The sequence below is a fragment of the Vidua chalybeata genome, chromosome 4 (genome assembly GCF_026979565.1).
Source record: "Vidua chalybeata isolate OUT-0048 chromosome 4, bVidCha1 merged haplotype, whole genome shotgun sequence".
Lineage (NCBI taxonomy): Eukaryota > Metazoa > Chordata > Aves > Passeriformes > Viduidae > Vidua > Vidua chalybeata.
This window is the reverse complement of record NC_071533.1, coordinates 32,245,164-32,263,641: the sequence shown is the minus strand read 5'-3', so window position 1 is coordinate 32,263,641 and position 18,478 is coordinate 32,245,164. Positions and strand designations below refer to the sequence as shown.

Sequence of the window (18,478 nt, the reverse complement as noted above, 5' to 3'; positions counted from 1 at the left end):
AAATTAGTTTCACTTAAATAAATTTGAAAAGATTGCATGCAAGAAAAATGTTGGTTGCAGCCTGAAGTACAAAACAATGTCTCTCCATTGTCTGAATAGCAACTGCGATAGAAATTTCTCGTGTCATCTTTCCAACTGTGGAGAAATTTTTTTAAGCTTCAAAGCAATCTCATAATAGTGACAGCCTAATATTTTGTCACATCACCAACATGAGAGTTAAGAGACTAAGATAGACATTTTCAAGCCTGAGTTGGAGTAGTATTTCATATTTGACACCTAAGGAGAATCTGACCAGTTTTAAGCAGTGACTATAAAATACTGCACCAATACAAAACTAGTTGCTTCAGCTGCTGAGGATCTTGAAGTCCAAACACACTTCCAGATTTGAATGATAACAACTAATTAAACAAATACTGTGAAATAACCAAGGTAAAGATGTAAACTAAAAGAAGCCTTGTCTAAGTTCTTAGTTAGCCTTTGGTTCCTTGACTGACATGGGGAAGAAAGGGAGGATTAAGAGATGAAGAATAGCATTCATCCTCCCTAGGTCAGACTGGGCAGACTGGGGAAATGGTAGACCCTTCTGGTCACTTTAGATCAGCAGGAGAGGAAACTCCCAACTCTACTGGTCTTTCATTTTTTAGAGGCACCATGACAATGAACATAATGAAAGGTGATGGACTACATGAGCAGCTAAAGATGACTTCTTTTACTGACTGCCTTCCTCCTCTTCCACTGAATTTTTGAGTTTCTTGAGAAAACAGAATAGAAGAGGATAAGGGCAATCTCTACCTTTACACAGCCAAGTAACTCTCACTCCAGTAAAACAACTGCTTTATCACACACACCCCACCCTTACTAAGGGAAAGACAGTGGGAAGACTTGGAGAGCTGCTTATATGACGGGCTCTGTTTGAAGTGGCCTTCATGGTTTTCTTTCTATACTGGTTTGGGAAAAACTTCCAACTGATGGTAACAAAGAGAAAAAACTAGATAACCTGTAAAAGTAACCACACTAACTACTGATTTCTTAGTATTTTAACCAGACTATTTTTAATCTTTACTTTTTAAACATTTTTTTAAATTACATTTTTTTAGGAAACTTATCATTTTGAAGACCTAATTCCCCTTGTAACTATCTAAATCAACAATCCAAATTCTCCAAATATGTCAGATAAAAAAAACAGGGACAAAAAAAAAAAAAAAAAAAAAAAAAAAAAAAAAAAAAAAAAACAAAAAAAAAAAAAAAAAAAAACACAAAAAAAAAAAACAGGAATAGAAGAAACTCCTTGCACAAACCAGAAATATGTTCATTGCCTGGTGCAGTCCTTCAATTCCATGAAGCTAACAAAGAAAGAAGCCATGCTCAGCTCAAAAACACCATCTCATCATTACTGTCATTTAACGCCTAAAAATAAACTAAAAAATGAAAAAAAGAATGTCTATTACCGAAACTACTCACTTTTACTTTCTAATTTTTAAGCTGATACCTATACAAAACACCAAGAGCATTGGCTCTACCTGTCTCATTAAATGACTTGCAGAAGTCACATTAGCTTGAAATATTCCCTCATGTCATATAGACACATTGGATTCAGTGTCTCCACCGAGAGTAATCATGTCTGGGGTTTTGTTTTAAATTAGCTTTCAGATGACTGAGCAAAAATTAACAATATCAATAAATTAAGATGAAATTCAATCCATGCAACTATGATATACATTTGTTTATTAAATAGTTATCATATGTACTACAATCAACTATAATTATTATATGTACAGAAATCATACACAGTCTAAGGTATTATTTTTTCATACTACATTGACATGAGTGTAAATATCCATGAAATACCTTAAAACTCCTTCAGTCCAAGATTTTCACAGTGCTCTCCATATTTGTTCTTTCATTACCTACCCCAAAATTTACAACACAGCAGCCCACATGTGCTGCAGAAGTTTTCCTCACTGAAGACGGAAATGTGTAGCAATCCAGACAACCCACCAGGAACAGCATCCCCCCCTTATTGCCAATAATTGCCTCCTTCTCAGAATGGAGCAAACATCTGCCAGGACCACAGGCATACAGAACATGGACTCTGGAAGTCACAGAGCAGATTAAGAGGCCCTGCATTTACAGGAGTGATAAGGAACTGCATCGGGCTTCACTGAAAATGCAGAAGGGGCAGTTCATAGGACAATTTACCTCAGCTGTTCCAGCCATTCTGGCATTAGCCAGAGCCCTGTACTTCAGCAGCTGATACAGTCAAAAAGAGTGGCTTTATCTTAAGGTAAAATGTCTTTATTTTGTATACAGCGACTAAAGGGCAGGCTGCATGGACTCTCTGGTTTAAGAGACAAGAGACTGGTCCCACTCAGGAAGAGCTGCTGAAGGGTAGACCTTTCTTCCAGGAGCTACCGTATCAGAATCATGAGAAAACAAAGCTGACATCTTGAAAATTTCCAAGCAATACACACATCCTGGGAGGGTCTCAGAAAGGATGTTCTTGGTTTCCTGTACCGACAGTGGTATCTCGGCAGGCACCAGAGGGCACGTAAGCATGGCAGGAAGCCACCAGGCTGAGGACAGGATAAGGTAAAGAAAGGCTGGCAAAGAGCTGAGCCAACACAATAATGCTTCCCAAAACAGGGAGGGGAACGTACATGTTCATGAGCTTAGATCCCCTCACTCGCCAATCATCTGGTAATATATTTAGCAGGTAGAGGAAGCATTTAGGAGCATATAGGAACAGGTATAGGTGTTCATTTAAGAATCATTAACTAAGCCTAGGAATCAAGAGCAAGCAGACACACATGAGCAGCAGCAGTGAATGATTTGCTTTGCCAAGTCAAAAAAAGACAGAAGCAAGGAATTGTTCTTGGCAATACAAGCCAACACACGATCTACTGACATTCAGCATCCCCTTCCTCTCAAGTCACCCTACAGAGTTCGTCACTTGAACTTATTTCCTAAAATAAAAATAACAGTATTTAAGGAGCTTACTAATTGGCACCTGATATGTTTTTGAAACTTGGGTGGGGTAAACACAAAGGTTGATTTTATTTTGGTAAGTATTTCTTATCCTAAAAGAAGTTCTTTCATGTGCAACGTTTGACAAACAAATTTAGATACTGCATTAATATTTAAAAGGAAGTATTCTCAGTTCAATGCTGAAAGCATCTAAAGATTCAACTTCATGATTTATTCAAAAAATCTTAAAAGGCCATGAACATATTTTCACTGGAAGCAGCTGCTCTTAAGGCTACAGAACTAATACTTACGGGATGCAAAACATTACATATTACCTCAGATTTCAACAGTAATGATCTAAATAACAGTATAATCTTTAAAACCATTTTTTTTTCTATCAATTGCAAGACAAGATGATGATCTTTCTAAATCATTGCTTTCTATGTAGCCATAATGAACACAAGTCCACCCCACTGAACAGAAAAACGCCATTAACTACAAAAAATAAGAATCAAATGAATAACAATCATGAGCTTTACCTAAGATTTATCAAATTTGAAGAAAAAAAAAATATTGATGACTTGGTTATGGTTTACTGTTTTTGAATAAACACTTGGGAGAGAATTGCAAGGCAAACAACTGAGTGAGAATGACTGATTCACTCTCTTGATTTAAAAAAAAATATTTCTCTTTAATCCTTAACTTGGCCCTAGAGTCAAATTATAGCCATTTTATTTTGTTTTGGGTTTTTGGTTTGTTTTTTTTTTTTGGCAGTACTTTAACCTAGCCTAATACTCTGCTACATTACATTACATTCCTTTATGACTGAAACTGAGGCCCGAAATTAATGTTTTACCAGAATCTGAGAAACCAAGGCAAACAATACTTTATACCACTAAGTTAAATTCAAGAATTTAGTAACCTTATCAGTTTCCACACCTGAATTTACCATTTCATTAATAAACATTCCTTCCAGTATATGTATTAAGACAAAAAAATGAGGTTGCATTCTACAATACATGATCATATTTCTGGATGTAGATATGGACATAGGTTATTATTCATACTTTGACATTGTGCAATTACACAGTTCTTGATATATCTGTGCCAAGTCATCACCTTTAAATGTGGTATTAATTGCAGATTAATTGAAGAAACTAGATCATATTTTAACAATGGATTATGCATTATGTTTGTAAATGCAGTTTAAAAGAATACTTAAAGAGTACATTTTGTCTGTATAAATACTTCAGTATACCATTATCTCTCCCCAAAAACCAACCATTATGTTGATTGCAACACTGCAAATGAAATCAGTAGGAGTCATAGACCATTGGCAACAACATAGAGAAGTATTTTTCTGAGGTTTCTGCAGTTCTTTTATGTAGTTTGGTTGGGTCATTTTTTTAATTGCACAGAAATTCAGTGATCTTTTTCACAGTTATGAATGTTTTGCTGAAAGTCTGCAAAAAATTGACTTCCAACTTATCTCAAGAATAATTTTATGACTGTAACTACATGCCACCTACAGCTGTCTCTAGAGGTACTTGTTATTTTTCTGTTAGAGTAGAAATCTCTGTAATGAAAGGAATGAAAATCTATAGAAGACTAGAAAAACAAAACTGATTTTACATCTTCTTCATTCTCACAATATAAACCTAAATCCTGTCTCAAAGTAATCCTGTCTTCAGAAGAAATTCTGACAAACCTACTTGACTGACATTTGCTATGCCTAAAATGTTCAGCTAATTTCATAGTTTTGCAAAACTAAACCTTTGCATTATTGTAATTACTGTCTAAATTGAATTGTGATCTTTTTATAGCCTATCTTCTCTCACAAAAAGAAGCCTATAAGCCTATACACCTCAAAGAGACTATATTCTACGACTATGAACACAGCTGAACTTTTATGTATTTGTAAATATGCTTTTCCTGTTGTTTAAATGACTACACTTGCAATTTCAGAAGCATCTCAAAAAAACATTATTCATCTTCTAGTTAACAGTACTTCATGTTGAAGTGGTCTCACTACTTTATGATTATTTTGATAGAAATATATTTTAATTGGATTTGATTCCTTCCTTTCAGAGTAACAAATTGGTACACTTCCCTACCAGGAGAACTCCTCCTCCAACATTGCAAGAAGCATAAACATCAAGTGAAAAATGCATAATTCCTAATTTTATTTCACTTTAGACTTTTTTCCAATTTATATTTAGACTCCGGATCAGTTTCAGAGTCTCTCTAAACTCAAGCTGTGCCCAGTGATTAGCACAGAGCTTTACAAGAAGAAGCCACCTCAGAAGTATAACTTTAAAAAGCATCACCAGTTCAACCTCCCCACCTTTCTGAGGATGGCCAGGAGAGGAAGCACTGCTAAGAGGTTGGCATCACATTTCTACAGGGTGAGAAAATAGATATGCCCCTCAAGCATGGGCTGCCCACTCCATATTTGTTTCTTCCCACCATTGAATAGGTTCTACATTATGAACTCAATATATCTAAAGCCTGAAATCATTACAATTCAAACAAAAAGGTTTTTTTTTTTGAAGTCTATTGAGTGCTTCTTCAGATAAAAACTGACAAGAGGCAATAGCAAGGACATTCAGCTATTAAATGCAAAACTGCTGGCAATTGCATCTCCCATCAGCAACCCTTCCAGTCTTACCTGGTAGATATCAGAAAGGCTGCTGCTTCCTGAATCACTAGTGATGCTACATCCTGAGTGACTAGATGAAACGTGGGTCACCTGTGGGTGGAGACTGTCAGTAAGGTGCAGCTTTGTGAAATCTGCAGGAAGCTATAGGTGGAGCAGAAAAAGCATCATTACAATTTGAGGGAGATACACAGCAAAATTAATTAAAATCATATATGTCACACTTTACTCTCTGCCAGTACCAACTATTTAAGAAAATCACTAGGGCTTGAGAATGCAGCATAAAAATTTTGAGTTATGCAGCTTTTTTAACTCATGCAGAGGTCAGCAAAATACCACCAAATTATTGTAAATATAAGATATTCAAGAAAAACACGTATCTGGGGACAAACATTAGTGAAGCAATATGCCAAAACTCTTCAGTAGCTTGCTGTGGGGTTGGATAGAATTAAAATGCATATGAATATTGTGCTACTTCCAAAATCAATGGTTTCCTGCAGGACGGGAATTAACAGGGGAGTAAAGTCACATACTTCTTTAAAAAAAAATCAACCAGCACTGCTCTGGATTTGGCAAACTCTTGTTTCTCAAGTTGACAAAGTTCATTAGAGACAAGGAAAATCCAAGTCACAGAGCTACCCATTATACTTTGAGCCAAATAATATGACAGTAAATAGGAAATGTGGGAAGACTGACACAATTACAGAGAGCTATAATCTTGAAATTAGTTTGCTCACATGCAGTGCTGAAGAATGAATTGAGACAGTATATTTGATCATTTAACAATCATTCACCAAGATTTGTAATATATATTTCTACTATTGCTTTATGGCCACAGCTCCCATGAAAATCTTTAAGAACTTTGACAAAGTCTGAATAAATATTTAAATGCTATTTCAGGGGCAAATTACTCTTCTCCCCAAGAAGCCTGCATCCCATAGCTAGTTAATAAAAGTATGTTAATGTATCAATTTTGCTGTGCAATAAATTCTTCAATAATTAAAACCAAAAATCTTTGTTCATTAATTTTGTTTCTACTCAGACAAGGCAGATACTCTCATCTCTAAGGAGTTGTGTTTGTATGAAAAATGTCACATGCAGTGTGTCCATCCATGTCAATTATGAATGCTACCTTGGTGCTTGCTCTCCCTGGATGGAAATAAGACCTCATTCAGCATTAAGAGAGAATAAGCCAATCAGTATAAAAGGTTAGGGAAAAAAGACAACTCCAAGTTACAAGAGAGCATGCTAGAAAAAATTATTAGCTCTATACAGCTAAAGATACTGAATGATTTTACTGCTCTTTGCCTTGTTTAATTCTGTTTATGGAGCATGCCCAGAAAGAATCATGGCATTAGGATTTGCAGTGAAATTACAGACAACTGCAAACCTTAGTCTTATTTCAACTTACTGGCATTTCCTATTCTAATACATCTAACAAGGATTTCTTCATTATCACAGAATGACTGCATCAGTGATAGCAGAAATGGCTGCATTTAAAATAATTCTTTCCTAGTATTTTACTGGAAAGAGCGGCTAAAACCAGCTACCAAATACTAATAATCATAAAAAGCTACAGTAAGCCCAGAGCTAGATTTGATCTTCATCAACAAAGAAAAGGCAATTAGGAAAAGCAATACTCTAATACACACAGCCATTAATGCTGCCTCCAGAAAAATCTAGTTACGTTCAGTACTGTTAATGAAGTATCAGAAGGAGAAAATACAGCATTATGGACTGCATTATAGTATCTGTTGTCTTTGCTGCTTTACTTTTCAATCTGTAAGTTTGAATTATCACATAATATATATGTGATATTATACATGTGAACCATATATACTGATATTCAGGCCACTATATATTTTTTTAATCCTTTTTGAGCCATTCTGTAAGTAAGTACTTATTCCATAGGTAGAATGCAAGGGAAATGAACTGCCACAGCTTTTGCCATGTGTTGCTGACTACTTCTCAAAGTACAGTCTCTCATAATTGAAGAAGCCCACATTTATTTCAAAGTAGAAATCCTACATAAGATACAAGCGCAAATCATCTAAGATTCACACATTTAACGATAACTTACACAGATATATTTTGAGGGTTTTACCTTTTACAAATGGTAGCTATTGCAATACCCAATAAATATTAACTCCATAGGGAACTGTATATGAACAGTGTGGCACCCAGTCAAGCCTGTTCAATTTTATAGTGCCTTGCAAATATCTCCATGTCATTAACAACAGCATTTATTTTTTATCAATGCATTAAAAATTTTAAAGAACTTTTCATCCAGGCAAATCCAGTTAGTATGTTAAAAAGCTAAATCAAGCTATGTTTAATAAAATGATTGCACTCTGTTTTAAATGAACAGCAAGGATTTATGTGTCACTACTGCGCATAAGGCAAAAGGAAGAAGCAGGGGATCCCGCAATAACTGACGGAATACACTGCAAATAAAAGCAAGCCTTCTGAATCTTTTTGGCTGTAGACAATCAGCTGAATGCTTGGTGATTACTGGTTTCAGAGTAACTCCTCAAGTCAAAGCCATGCTGCATGAGCTGGACTTGCCAAGTGGTGACAGAAGATCAGAAGCAAGCATTTTTCTTTAGGCAACCTAACTAGTCACTTTGATCCTAATCAAATAGGACTATTTACAAGCAGAAAGCACATGCTCATATCTCTACAGAACACTACATCTCTGTGCTACATGCCCGAGAGCGGCATCCACTGCAACTGCCCTACCCCCCAAAGTTAAGGTGAGAGAATGCATGAAGAAAAAAATAAAACACAAAAATTAAATAAACTGAAACATTTAAACCTCAAACTCAATGAAAAATATGTGTGAGAAATACATGCATTTCTATTTTAGTCACGTCCTGCTGTTTAAAATACTTCATATTTGCACTGTACACAATGGAGAAAAAAATAAAGCACTGATGACAATGAATACCCACATCTGCTTAAGTCTTATACGGAAGTGTGGTGGGCTTGACACCAAAGCCACTCTGTCACCTTCCTCAGCTGGACAGGGGAGAGCAAATATAATGAAAGGCTCATGGTTAAGGACAAAGAGAGACCCCTCACCAGTTACTGTCATGGGCAAAACAGACCCAATTTGGGGACAAATTAACTGAATTTGTTATCAGTAGGATAATGAGAAATAAACCCAAATCTTAATGACTTCCTCCCAGCCTTCCTTTCTTCCTAGGGTCAACTTCACTCACAAATTCTCTACCTCCCTTGCAGTGCAGTGGCAGGGAATGGGAGCTGCGGTCAGTTCATCTCACATTGCTTCTACTGCTCCTCCCTCCTTGCATGAAGGACTCTCACACTCTTCTCCTTCCAAAGGAGGAGTTCTCCATTATCACCTCCAAAGTGAGCCCTTCCCATGGGCTGCAGTTCTTCACAAATTGCTCTGGTGCGGGTCCCCTCTGAGGTGACATGTCCTGACAGTAAACCTATTCCAGTGTGGGCTCCTCCCTCCACAGGGTCACAAATCCCACCAGGAGCCTGCTCCAGAGTGGGCTTTCCACAGGCATCCTCCTGCTCTGGTGTCCTCCAAAGGCTGCAGGTGGAATTCTACTTTCCTTTGGATCAACATAGGCTGCAGAGGTACAGTTGCCGCACCATGATCTGCACCACAGGCTGGGTAAATCTCTGCTGGGGCAACCAGAACACCCCTGCCCCTCCTTCTGCTCTGCCCTTGGTATCTGCAGGGCTGTTCCTGTCACATTCTCACTCCTCTCTTCTGTGTCTGCAATGGCACAGTTTTTGTTCCCCCCCCTCCCCCTTTCTTAACTGTGTTATCCCATAGATGCTACCATCTATCACTGATGAGTTCAGCCTTGGCCAGTGGCAGGTCTGCCTTGGCACCAGCTTGTCTCCCTTCGACATGAGGGGAACTTCTGGCAGCTTCTCAAAGAAGCCAACCCTGTGGTCCCACACTACCAAAATCCTGCCACACAAACCCAATACCAGCCAAACCTTTTATTCTTGGAGCACAACATTTGGTAAATGTTTTTCAGGTAAGCAGAACAAGGACAAAATGCAACACTCAACAACCAGCAAAAAGCTGTCTACCCCAAAACCAGGATATTTACATCCAATTTCTTACTTGCAGTGAAACAGGATTAGAGAACATCATGAAATCATGCTATTAAAACTCAGTGAAAAAATTTCCTAGGAACCATCTCCTGGCAGTTAAGTTCATGACAATAGGTATGTTTGCTGTGCTGAGTATCACTTTATTATTAAATTATTAAGCACTCTGTGCTTGTATTGAGCTATCATTCCGTTCTACAGTTTAGTACTGACTTTAGTATAACAGTAAAAATAAAAGCTTTCTTGATCTAACATATGCTATATCCACCAGACCATAAGCAGGATGAAGAAGCCTAAGGACCTATCCCCTGCCTCAGAAACGTCACCTGTCACAGACTGACACCACCACAAATGGTGTCAGAACTGTTTTCTCATTTTTATCTTGTTTTACATTTTCATTAAATGACGGCTAGTTTTAAGAAGTCATTCAAAGTAATAAGGATCAAAAGCAGCTTGTATATTTTACATAACAAGCACCACAGTTAAGTACAGCTTTGCTGAAGCCAACACCTACAATATTTCTTAACTGCAGGAACTGGCACACAGAGTAAAAACATAGCAGGGTAATTTAGAAAAATTAATGCATGATTTGTTCTTAACTAAATATAGTTTCAAAACACAGTATGTACACTAGTTTCAATAATTAATTATCATTAAAAAGGTCAGAAACTGTCCTGATACCCTAGTCTCAAGCACAACCTTTGTAAGTGACAAACATTAAGGTGATATATACATAGCTCTAATCACAAGTAACAGGGACAAAAGTTTCTAGTATAAAACAGGACCTGATAAAATAGTTATGATCTAAGCCCTAGTCTTAATTTGACAGAGGTGAAAACACTATTTTATATTTATAATGTAGCTCTTCATATGCAAGCATACCTACATAAGTACACACATTTATACAGATTGTATACGTGGATAGAAACCAGAGTTAAAACAATACATCTGGGAACTCCCCATTTTTACTTCGTGAAAACCCTAAACCAAAAGAAAACTTTATAAACAGTTATGTGAAACTGTCTTAAGGGCAAAGATATATATCCATTTAGAACTGTACAATACCACACATCCTATCACATCTTCCCATCTTAAAAGCATCATTTTATTACTTCCACCCTCAAAGTGAGTCACCATGTTATGCATGCAAAACTAACAATTACTTTGCTCTGAATATGTTCCTCCTATTTTAAGAACATCATTATTTTCTCCTACCCTACAGCATGCCTTTCATTATAACAAAAGGCATCTTCTACTCAAGGAATTGCTGGATTTATCTATGAATACAGTATTTTAAAAAAATATTAAATAAGTTTTGAAAATGTTTACTGGACAAGAAATTAAAATCCTCGGATACAGCATTACAATGTATGAGAATAGCCAAAAAAATAAGTGAAATTACACCAAAACATTTTCTTTCTTTAAATAATTTTTTTTGAGGTTTTGTTTTGATTTTATTCATTTGGAATTTTATGGTTTTTTTTAAATGCAGTTATATGTGAAAACAAGTATAAATGCAACAATGTAAAAGACAAACATAAGAGTGTCATTTTAAATTACCAGACGAATTCTAGTTAGAAAGCTTCAATATACCACTCATTTTAAGACAAACAAAGCACATAAACAAAGTCTTCTACTGAAGGCTGCTCAGCACTTTATGAAAGACTTATAAAGCCTGCAAAGTGACTGAAGTACATTTGCAAAAAAGATGGGATTAAAGAGAGCAAAGGTGTAACATTCTGTTATGCATTTCCCAATGAATGATTTTATATGTAATTAAGTGCCACAGAGATAGGCTGAGCAAGTAGACGTAAAACAACACAAACTATCGCCTTTATAGCCTCTATTTCCACTTTCTGAAATTAAAGAAACACAAGCAAGCACTGATTCTTCAACCTCCAAACACCTGCATCTGAATACTTATTCCACAGCAGCTCTTTACTAACAAAATAATAAAAGCTACTACACAATAAAAGCCACCACTATAAATAATTTTTTTAAAGCTTTTTATTCCTTTTACAGATGACACACTTAGTCCCACAAACCTAAGTAAGTTAAATACAACAAACTGATTTTGGGATTCTGGTCTTTTTTCATGAAGAGAGAACAGCAGGCAAATAAAAGCCATACTATGCCTTAGTCTTCCTCATTATTTTTTTTCTCCACCCAAGATAGAAATCCTAAAATTTTTATTGCACTACAAAAGTGTAGATCACAAAGGTAGTACTCTTCAGTATCCTCTAAAATTATTAACACTTGATTTCAATATTTTATATAAATATTTTCTATATTAAGTGTTTCTACATCTGTTGTATTTTGTATTTTAAAGCTATGCCCATATTTATGGTATTTAATAAGATATGGAAGAAATATTTGTAATAATGCTGGGCATTCATCTACATGTTATTTCAACATAATACTTTCACTAACCAAGAGAGACATCAAGGAAAACATTTTTATGGTTGAGTGATTTTAAACATAGCAGTAAATGTAAGTAATTACAGAACAAAAAAGTAATTTCTATAGATTCTGTCTACAGACCTGATGCAGGCTGACATGTCCATGCAGAGTTAAATTTAAACTAAAAGTGCAAACTATATGCAATTAAAATTAGGATGCAATTCCCAGGGAAGCAGGATTTCCTTGCACCTAGGAGTGGAAAAGATTGAGAAGCTTCTATATATTTTCTAAGAAAACTTCTGCAAGACTTAAATAAAAACCTCCTGATTTGAATTATGTCTTCTGCACAATCTTTCATTTTACACAACAATACCTCATGTATTTTCAATCTCCAGAGTTTCCTCAAATAGACATCCTTCTGTGAAACTTCACAGAGACCTAATCTTAAGAATGTTCTTCATCTTGAATCCAGCACAGGACACAACCTGTGTTCTGAAAATATTGCATGTAGATACTATTGCTGTTAAGCAGTTGTTTGTATACAAAACCCACAGCAGAACACTTCTAACAAGAAACCAAACAAAAAAGAAGGAAAGAAAAGTATTATAAGGACCTTTCCCAAGGTCCTTAATTCTTTCCTCCACTGATATTTTGCTATAGCTAGCCTCCCAAAAAAACTATTCAGAGGTTCAAGCTAATGCAATGGGAGCTGCTGGTCTCAGGGAGAAAGCGAGAGAGAGTGAATGCACAGGAACTTCATTCTGCTTCCCTTACAAAACACACACTGACTGCCACTTACTGCACATCTCCTAGCTCTCAGCACCTAATCCTATGAGCACTTCATGCATCGAATCCTTTGCTTGAAGGATTATTGACTTCTGCAGAGAAACAGGGGTGCTAAAATTTAAATGGGTGTCTGGGGAATGAAGAAAAACCTTTCAGAAGCAACTCTTTTTAAAGGAAAAGTAAGAAATACATCACTGAAACACATTCACTCTTATTTAATTTAACTACCTTCTCTTTCTTCTTCCTTTTGGAAGTATTTGAATCAAAGATTCAATGCAGGATTTCATATTCAAAAGTGTCTTCTTCAGAAAACCTGGCATAAACACTATTCCTTCAGGAAACACAAATATCAACTTATTGGCAACAGCTCAAATTAAGTCAGGAGTGAATAAAAAAGAAAAACTGTTTTATACAGGTGTTTACAGCACCAGTGAACCCCAAATATAAAACAAAAACCATCAGGATGGATTTGAACTGAATCATGCTAAACTAAACTAAATAACGTTAAACAATTTTCTGAAGTTTTCCTCAGATTTCTGAAAATCCGAACTCAAACGTTTATAACATATTTATAATGAACAGTATAAACATGCAAGATCAAAATACTTTTATTCAACATTTACTCAGAAGCCTGTCTCAGAAAATATCTGGTTGAAGTGTAGCTTCTTCACTGGTCAACAAAGGATAATTCAGTACTTTTAAAATATGGTTTTAAAATTATAGCAGTTCTGCTGCAGGCATCAAGCTAAAAAGACTGTTCTACAACTGTTTTGACTGTGCATATACCTTTAAGTACTGACAACTCTTTGACATCCTTAACCACATGTAGAAATGTGGTCCAATAGTTTTTTGTTCCAAATAGTGCAATGGAAGTTAAACCTTCCAGAAGGGAGTTAAGTAGGATTTTCAAATTTCAAAAATCTCCTTTTTTCTTTTTTTTTTTTTGGTTTTTTTTTTGGTGGTTTTTTTTTTAGTTTGTTTGGTTTTTTTTGTTTTGTTTTGTTTTTTTAAGTGTCTGGTACTTTATATTATTTTGATTGCTTTATTTCATAAAGTGATCAGATTTAGGTCCAATCCTATTCTCAGTCACTTTGAATTACTGTGAGTAGCAGAATCTCTGTTCCAGTGTATTATGTCTGCATATGTCCCCATATCATAGGAGTCCCTGTTCCATAAGGGACACAGCTTGTCACTCTTGGTAGCACCCTGCTGTCCCATCAAGACCTTGCAGTTAAGAATGCTGACAGAGCCTGCACAGTCACACCCTCTCAGAAACTAACAGCTTCCCAATAACGCTGAATAAAATTGTGAAGGGAATTCATCTTGTGGAAATCTACATAATGAAAACCAACAAGCAGGGACAGACACTCACTGATGACTGCTTTTTAAGTTGAAGGAAAGACTGTTCTGAGGCATTTCAATTGATTTTGAAATATCTCTAGGGAATGAGAGTAGAAAACTGAGCTCAGTCACTGAACTTCTGTAAAGGCTCCCCGTTATTTAATATACGTGGACGAGAAAATAATAAAGCTTGGCTTTGCAGAGATCTCTCTCTTGGGAATAACTGGTTTTCATACGAAGAAAATGCATGTTCCAGTTGATGTTTTTCCCACAGTAAGTATTTCTAAATACTTCCTTTTGTGGCTGTTTGGGTGCTTAATACACTGAGAACTACTGCTGATTTGGAAACTCAATGGCCTACTTTCAGGGCTTTTGGAGGCTTGTAAGGTTAGATTTTGAACTCTCTGGCCTATTACAACTAACTGTGGGAGAGGAAGGAACAGAGAACCTGGTCACAAACTTTGTTTCCACAGGAAACCAGACAAAAGATTCATGCCTACGGAAATAAAAACAAAAAAAGTTCAAGAACATTTTATGTGGGCACATATGTTTACAGGAAATGTTAATTCAAATATTTTCAAAGAAGATGCTTTAAGTCCTGCAGAATACTTTAAATAAATAATAGAATGTCTATGTGTATCTCATATACAGACTCATTTTGGATTATTTACACAGCAGTCTCACAACTGGATGTGGGGGATGTTAAAATGCAATTACACCAGCAGGGGTAAAAATGATGGCACCCGAACTCAGATTTTATTTTCAGCTTTAAAGCACTGCTCAGAATTGAAAACCACAACAGAAAAGTAAAGAGTTTAGCTCAAACATATATCTTGGGCACAATTTAAATGTTTAAAGCAAAGACCTATGAAATGCCTACAGTTACAAGTGTTGAAGCCTCCCCATCAGTAGGCTGTTCCTACACCACACCATATGTCGGTAGTGGGGGTTTTTATACCTATCACAGAATACTTCACAATTACAGGATTCTAGCCACTCTAACAAAGCTTAGTGAAGTTTTTTAAACATTCATGAAGTGATAACTTAGTTTTGAACTGAAGCCACTCAATCTGAACTACTGCACTTAAATATTGAACTACATCACTGAATTTTACTGCACTGAGCTAACTTATAATAGTAACGAAAAGTTAATTGATTCTAGAATAAAGAAAAGTAAATTAAGGGCTACTTCAGTTATTTTTTTTAAAGATGAGATATGAATGATGGATATACAAAATATCTTAGAACTCTTCACTTTCCAAGTGGAGGAAAAAAACTGTTGGCATCGCTGTGCAAAAAGACACTGTTGATAACAAGAGATGAGCAGTAGGAAGAGATGTGAAATCACGCACTTTAAAACAAAAACCAAGAGCCTAGGAAATTCCCTGTCAGAAATGACTGTGAAAAAGTTTCCATGTAGCAGCTGAGCAGAAGGTGACTGAATTGTTCAGGTGATGCAGCAGAAGGAGAACCCAATATGATCACAGCATGCATCCTCCAGAAATACAGTTCTGGGCTCTTCTCCATGACCCCAGCAGAGACCTTATTTGGAAATGTTGCACACATTCCCAGCTGTGTGTTTTAAATAAAGATGGCTCAAAGCCATACACATACATAGAGTCAGAAAAAAACTATCAGGATTATGAGAAGAAGAAAAACTAATACTTGATGAAGTGCAGGAAGAGCACAGCTTCTTCAGCCCACACTGAGAGAAAGATCACTATGCAGAAATAGAAAGGAGGAAAAAGAAATATTTTCAGAAAAAGGCAATGCAGGTGTAAAGCCTAATGAGCAGGAAGCTGAAAGAAGGCTGCAATCTAATGAACCACAGAGATTCGCCAAGCCAGACTCCACAGGAGCTGTGATAGAGAAGGCTTTCAAACTGAAGTGAGGCAAAGTTCTGAGTGTGCTGCACAAGTGTGTAATGGCAGTGACCCAGAAAATTCTTTCCAGATCCATGTCACTCATCCAAGCAGAAAAATCTGAAGTAAGCCTGTTGTTTGATATACTTAGTGTTCAGAAGCAGACCAACCAACAGAGGAAGAAAAAAAGACAAAATCCAACATGACTAACATAAAAACATCTTAGATGTTCTTATTCGTAGCTTCTTAGTAAATACCCAAGTGCTCTGAACACTTCCAAAGAAAAAATTTTTAAAGATACAAATATTTGGGGACCTTCTGTGCACAGATGCAAAAACTGAGCCCTGTCTCCAAAAATACCATATTAACTGAATGAAATTTGATGAAAATTTAAAGAGAGACATGACTATTCACAAGCAATTAAATGGAAATTTTGTTTGAAGTCTGATGGCTGCAGCCATGTCAATGGCACCCTTGGAGTTTTAAGTAAAGGATTATCTTTGCTTTAGAGTATCAAGGAATAGTTCAGGAGAAAAGTGGGTGGAAGTTTCCACTATTTTCTTTGACTGACAGTGAAAGTTGCACTTCTGCTTCACCTCAAACAAACAAAAAAAAAAGACACAAAGAATTGCAGTATTAGTAATAAAACACAAGTGGACATCAAAGCCCTTGCTAAAGCTTGTTTTTCCAAATATTTTGATTGTAGCATTTTTTAATATAAAGAAAAATGTATATTGCCATAATCACTAGTCTTAGCTTCTTAATTGCACAATATTGAGCACTTAAAACAATGTTACAATTTTTTTTTAAAAGTTGGACAACTACAAGGCAATTAATTTTGATTGAATATGGGGGTGATGTAATTTCAAATGAAAGATTGCTTAAAAAAACTTAAAAGTCGGTAGATAATACTCCTCAGACCAATGCAAAGAGTAAAATCTTTTCATATTTGCATTACAAATAGTATAGGTAGTCTTCCTATTTCTCTGGCTAATGAAGAAAGAGTACAGTAACAAGATAAAATGGTTTTCAATGACAAGTATTTCCCTTTATAGATGACTAATGTTGCAAAACCTTCAAATAGTATTATTTTACCATAACTATAATTTTTAATGCTATACTAACATGACTACTAGTCAAACAGCTTTATTACTTATTTTATGAGTTTTGTAAGTGCGCATGTTCTCATGCCATGGCAGCACAACACCAGTGAATGTTGCTGTAACACCCCAAGCTTTGCTTGCTACTTTACTTTACACTTTTCCTCAGATGGTAGTCAAAGAAAATTAATGAAAATATTTTAGACTGACACAAGTTTTTAAAACTGTATGTGCTGTCATGCCATCCTGCATTCCTAATACCTCCATAGCTTCTATTCTGTCACACAGAGCAAGATTCCAACTTCTATTAACAACTCAACTATTAACTACATTGGCCAGAAAACTTACTAGTGTGTGCTCACTGAGATCACAGGAGGAGAAAGACCAAAGGATCATTTTTCTTCTTTTCATCAAGGAGTCTTTAGGAAGTGCTACAGTGCTCCCTAAATTCTGGAGCACAGTGCAGCAACAACTGTGCAAAGCCATTTAAAATTATTTACATATATCATTTTTTATAGTAATAATATCTCCAATAAATTTTGAAACAGCCTGCAGAGCTTTTCTTTGTAGTCCAAGTGACATTTACTCAAAACTGTAATATCTAACACTAAATTTCATTAACCTCCCATCTTGGCTTTTTTTTAATTGCCTAATTTTTACAAACAACTACATTATAAGACAAGCAAAACAACAAGGTCCTATATGGAGCCCGTTATAATCAAGGCTGGTTTAGAATAAGCAGACATTGTCAATTGAAGCACCATGTAATTCTGCTTAAAATGCTGACATTCACATGTGACTTTCAGAAATTCATCTATTTGTGTCAGTGCAGGTGTGCACACAGAGTTTAAATTATCCTGTACGGTCCTGCCTTGTGTCAACAGCATCCTAAAAACACAACACATGTAAAACCTTACATATTCTACTAACAACATGACATGTTTCAGTGGTGTTTATTTAGGAAGAGATTTTTACATCACAGATTGCCAAGCTGCAGAAAAATAAGCAGTATAGAAATCAGGTTGAAATACCAAGACCAGTAACTGCAGCCCATTCTACAAACACAATCAAGTGACATTCATCTTTTTTCTCTCATCTATCAGAAGTTAAACATTGGAGTAGTTTTCATTTACATGGTCAAGGTGGGTGCATTAGGTCACCTTGCAATGACCAGATAATTTGAAAGCAAAACCAACTGCACATTTACAACAGCACTAAAAAAGTAGTAGCTGTTCGCTGTAATACTTGGTGCAAGAGATTTAGAAACTTAC

At 35.9% G+C, this 18,478-nt stretch overlaps 1 protein-coding gene across 2 annotated transcripts in view; it reads right to left on the bottom strand.

The window, feature by feature from the left end:
- Positions 1-18,478, bottom strand: part of RAPGEF2 (Rap guanine nucleotide exchange factor 2) — a 185,350-nt gene that overhangs the window by 41,128 nt on the left and 125,744 nt on the right. For both annotated transcript variants that reach the window (XM_053940955.1, XM_053940956.1), the window contains one exon: positions 5,633-5,764. In XM_053940955.1, coding sequence (XP_053796930.1) covers positions 5,633-5,764 — 132 coding nt within the window. The remainder of the gene's footprint in view (positions 1-5,632; positions 5,765-18,478) is intronic.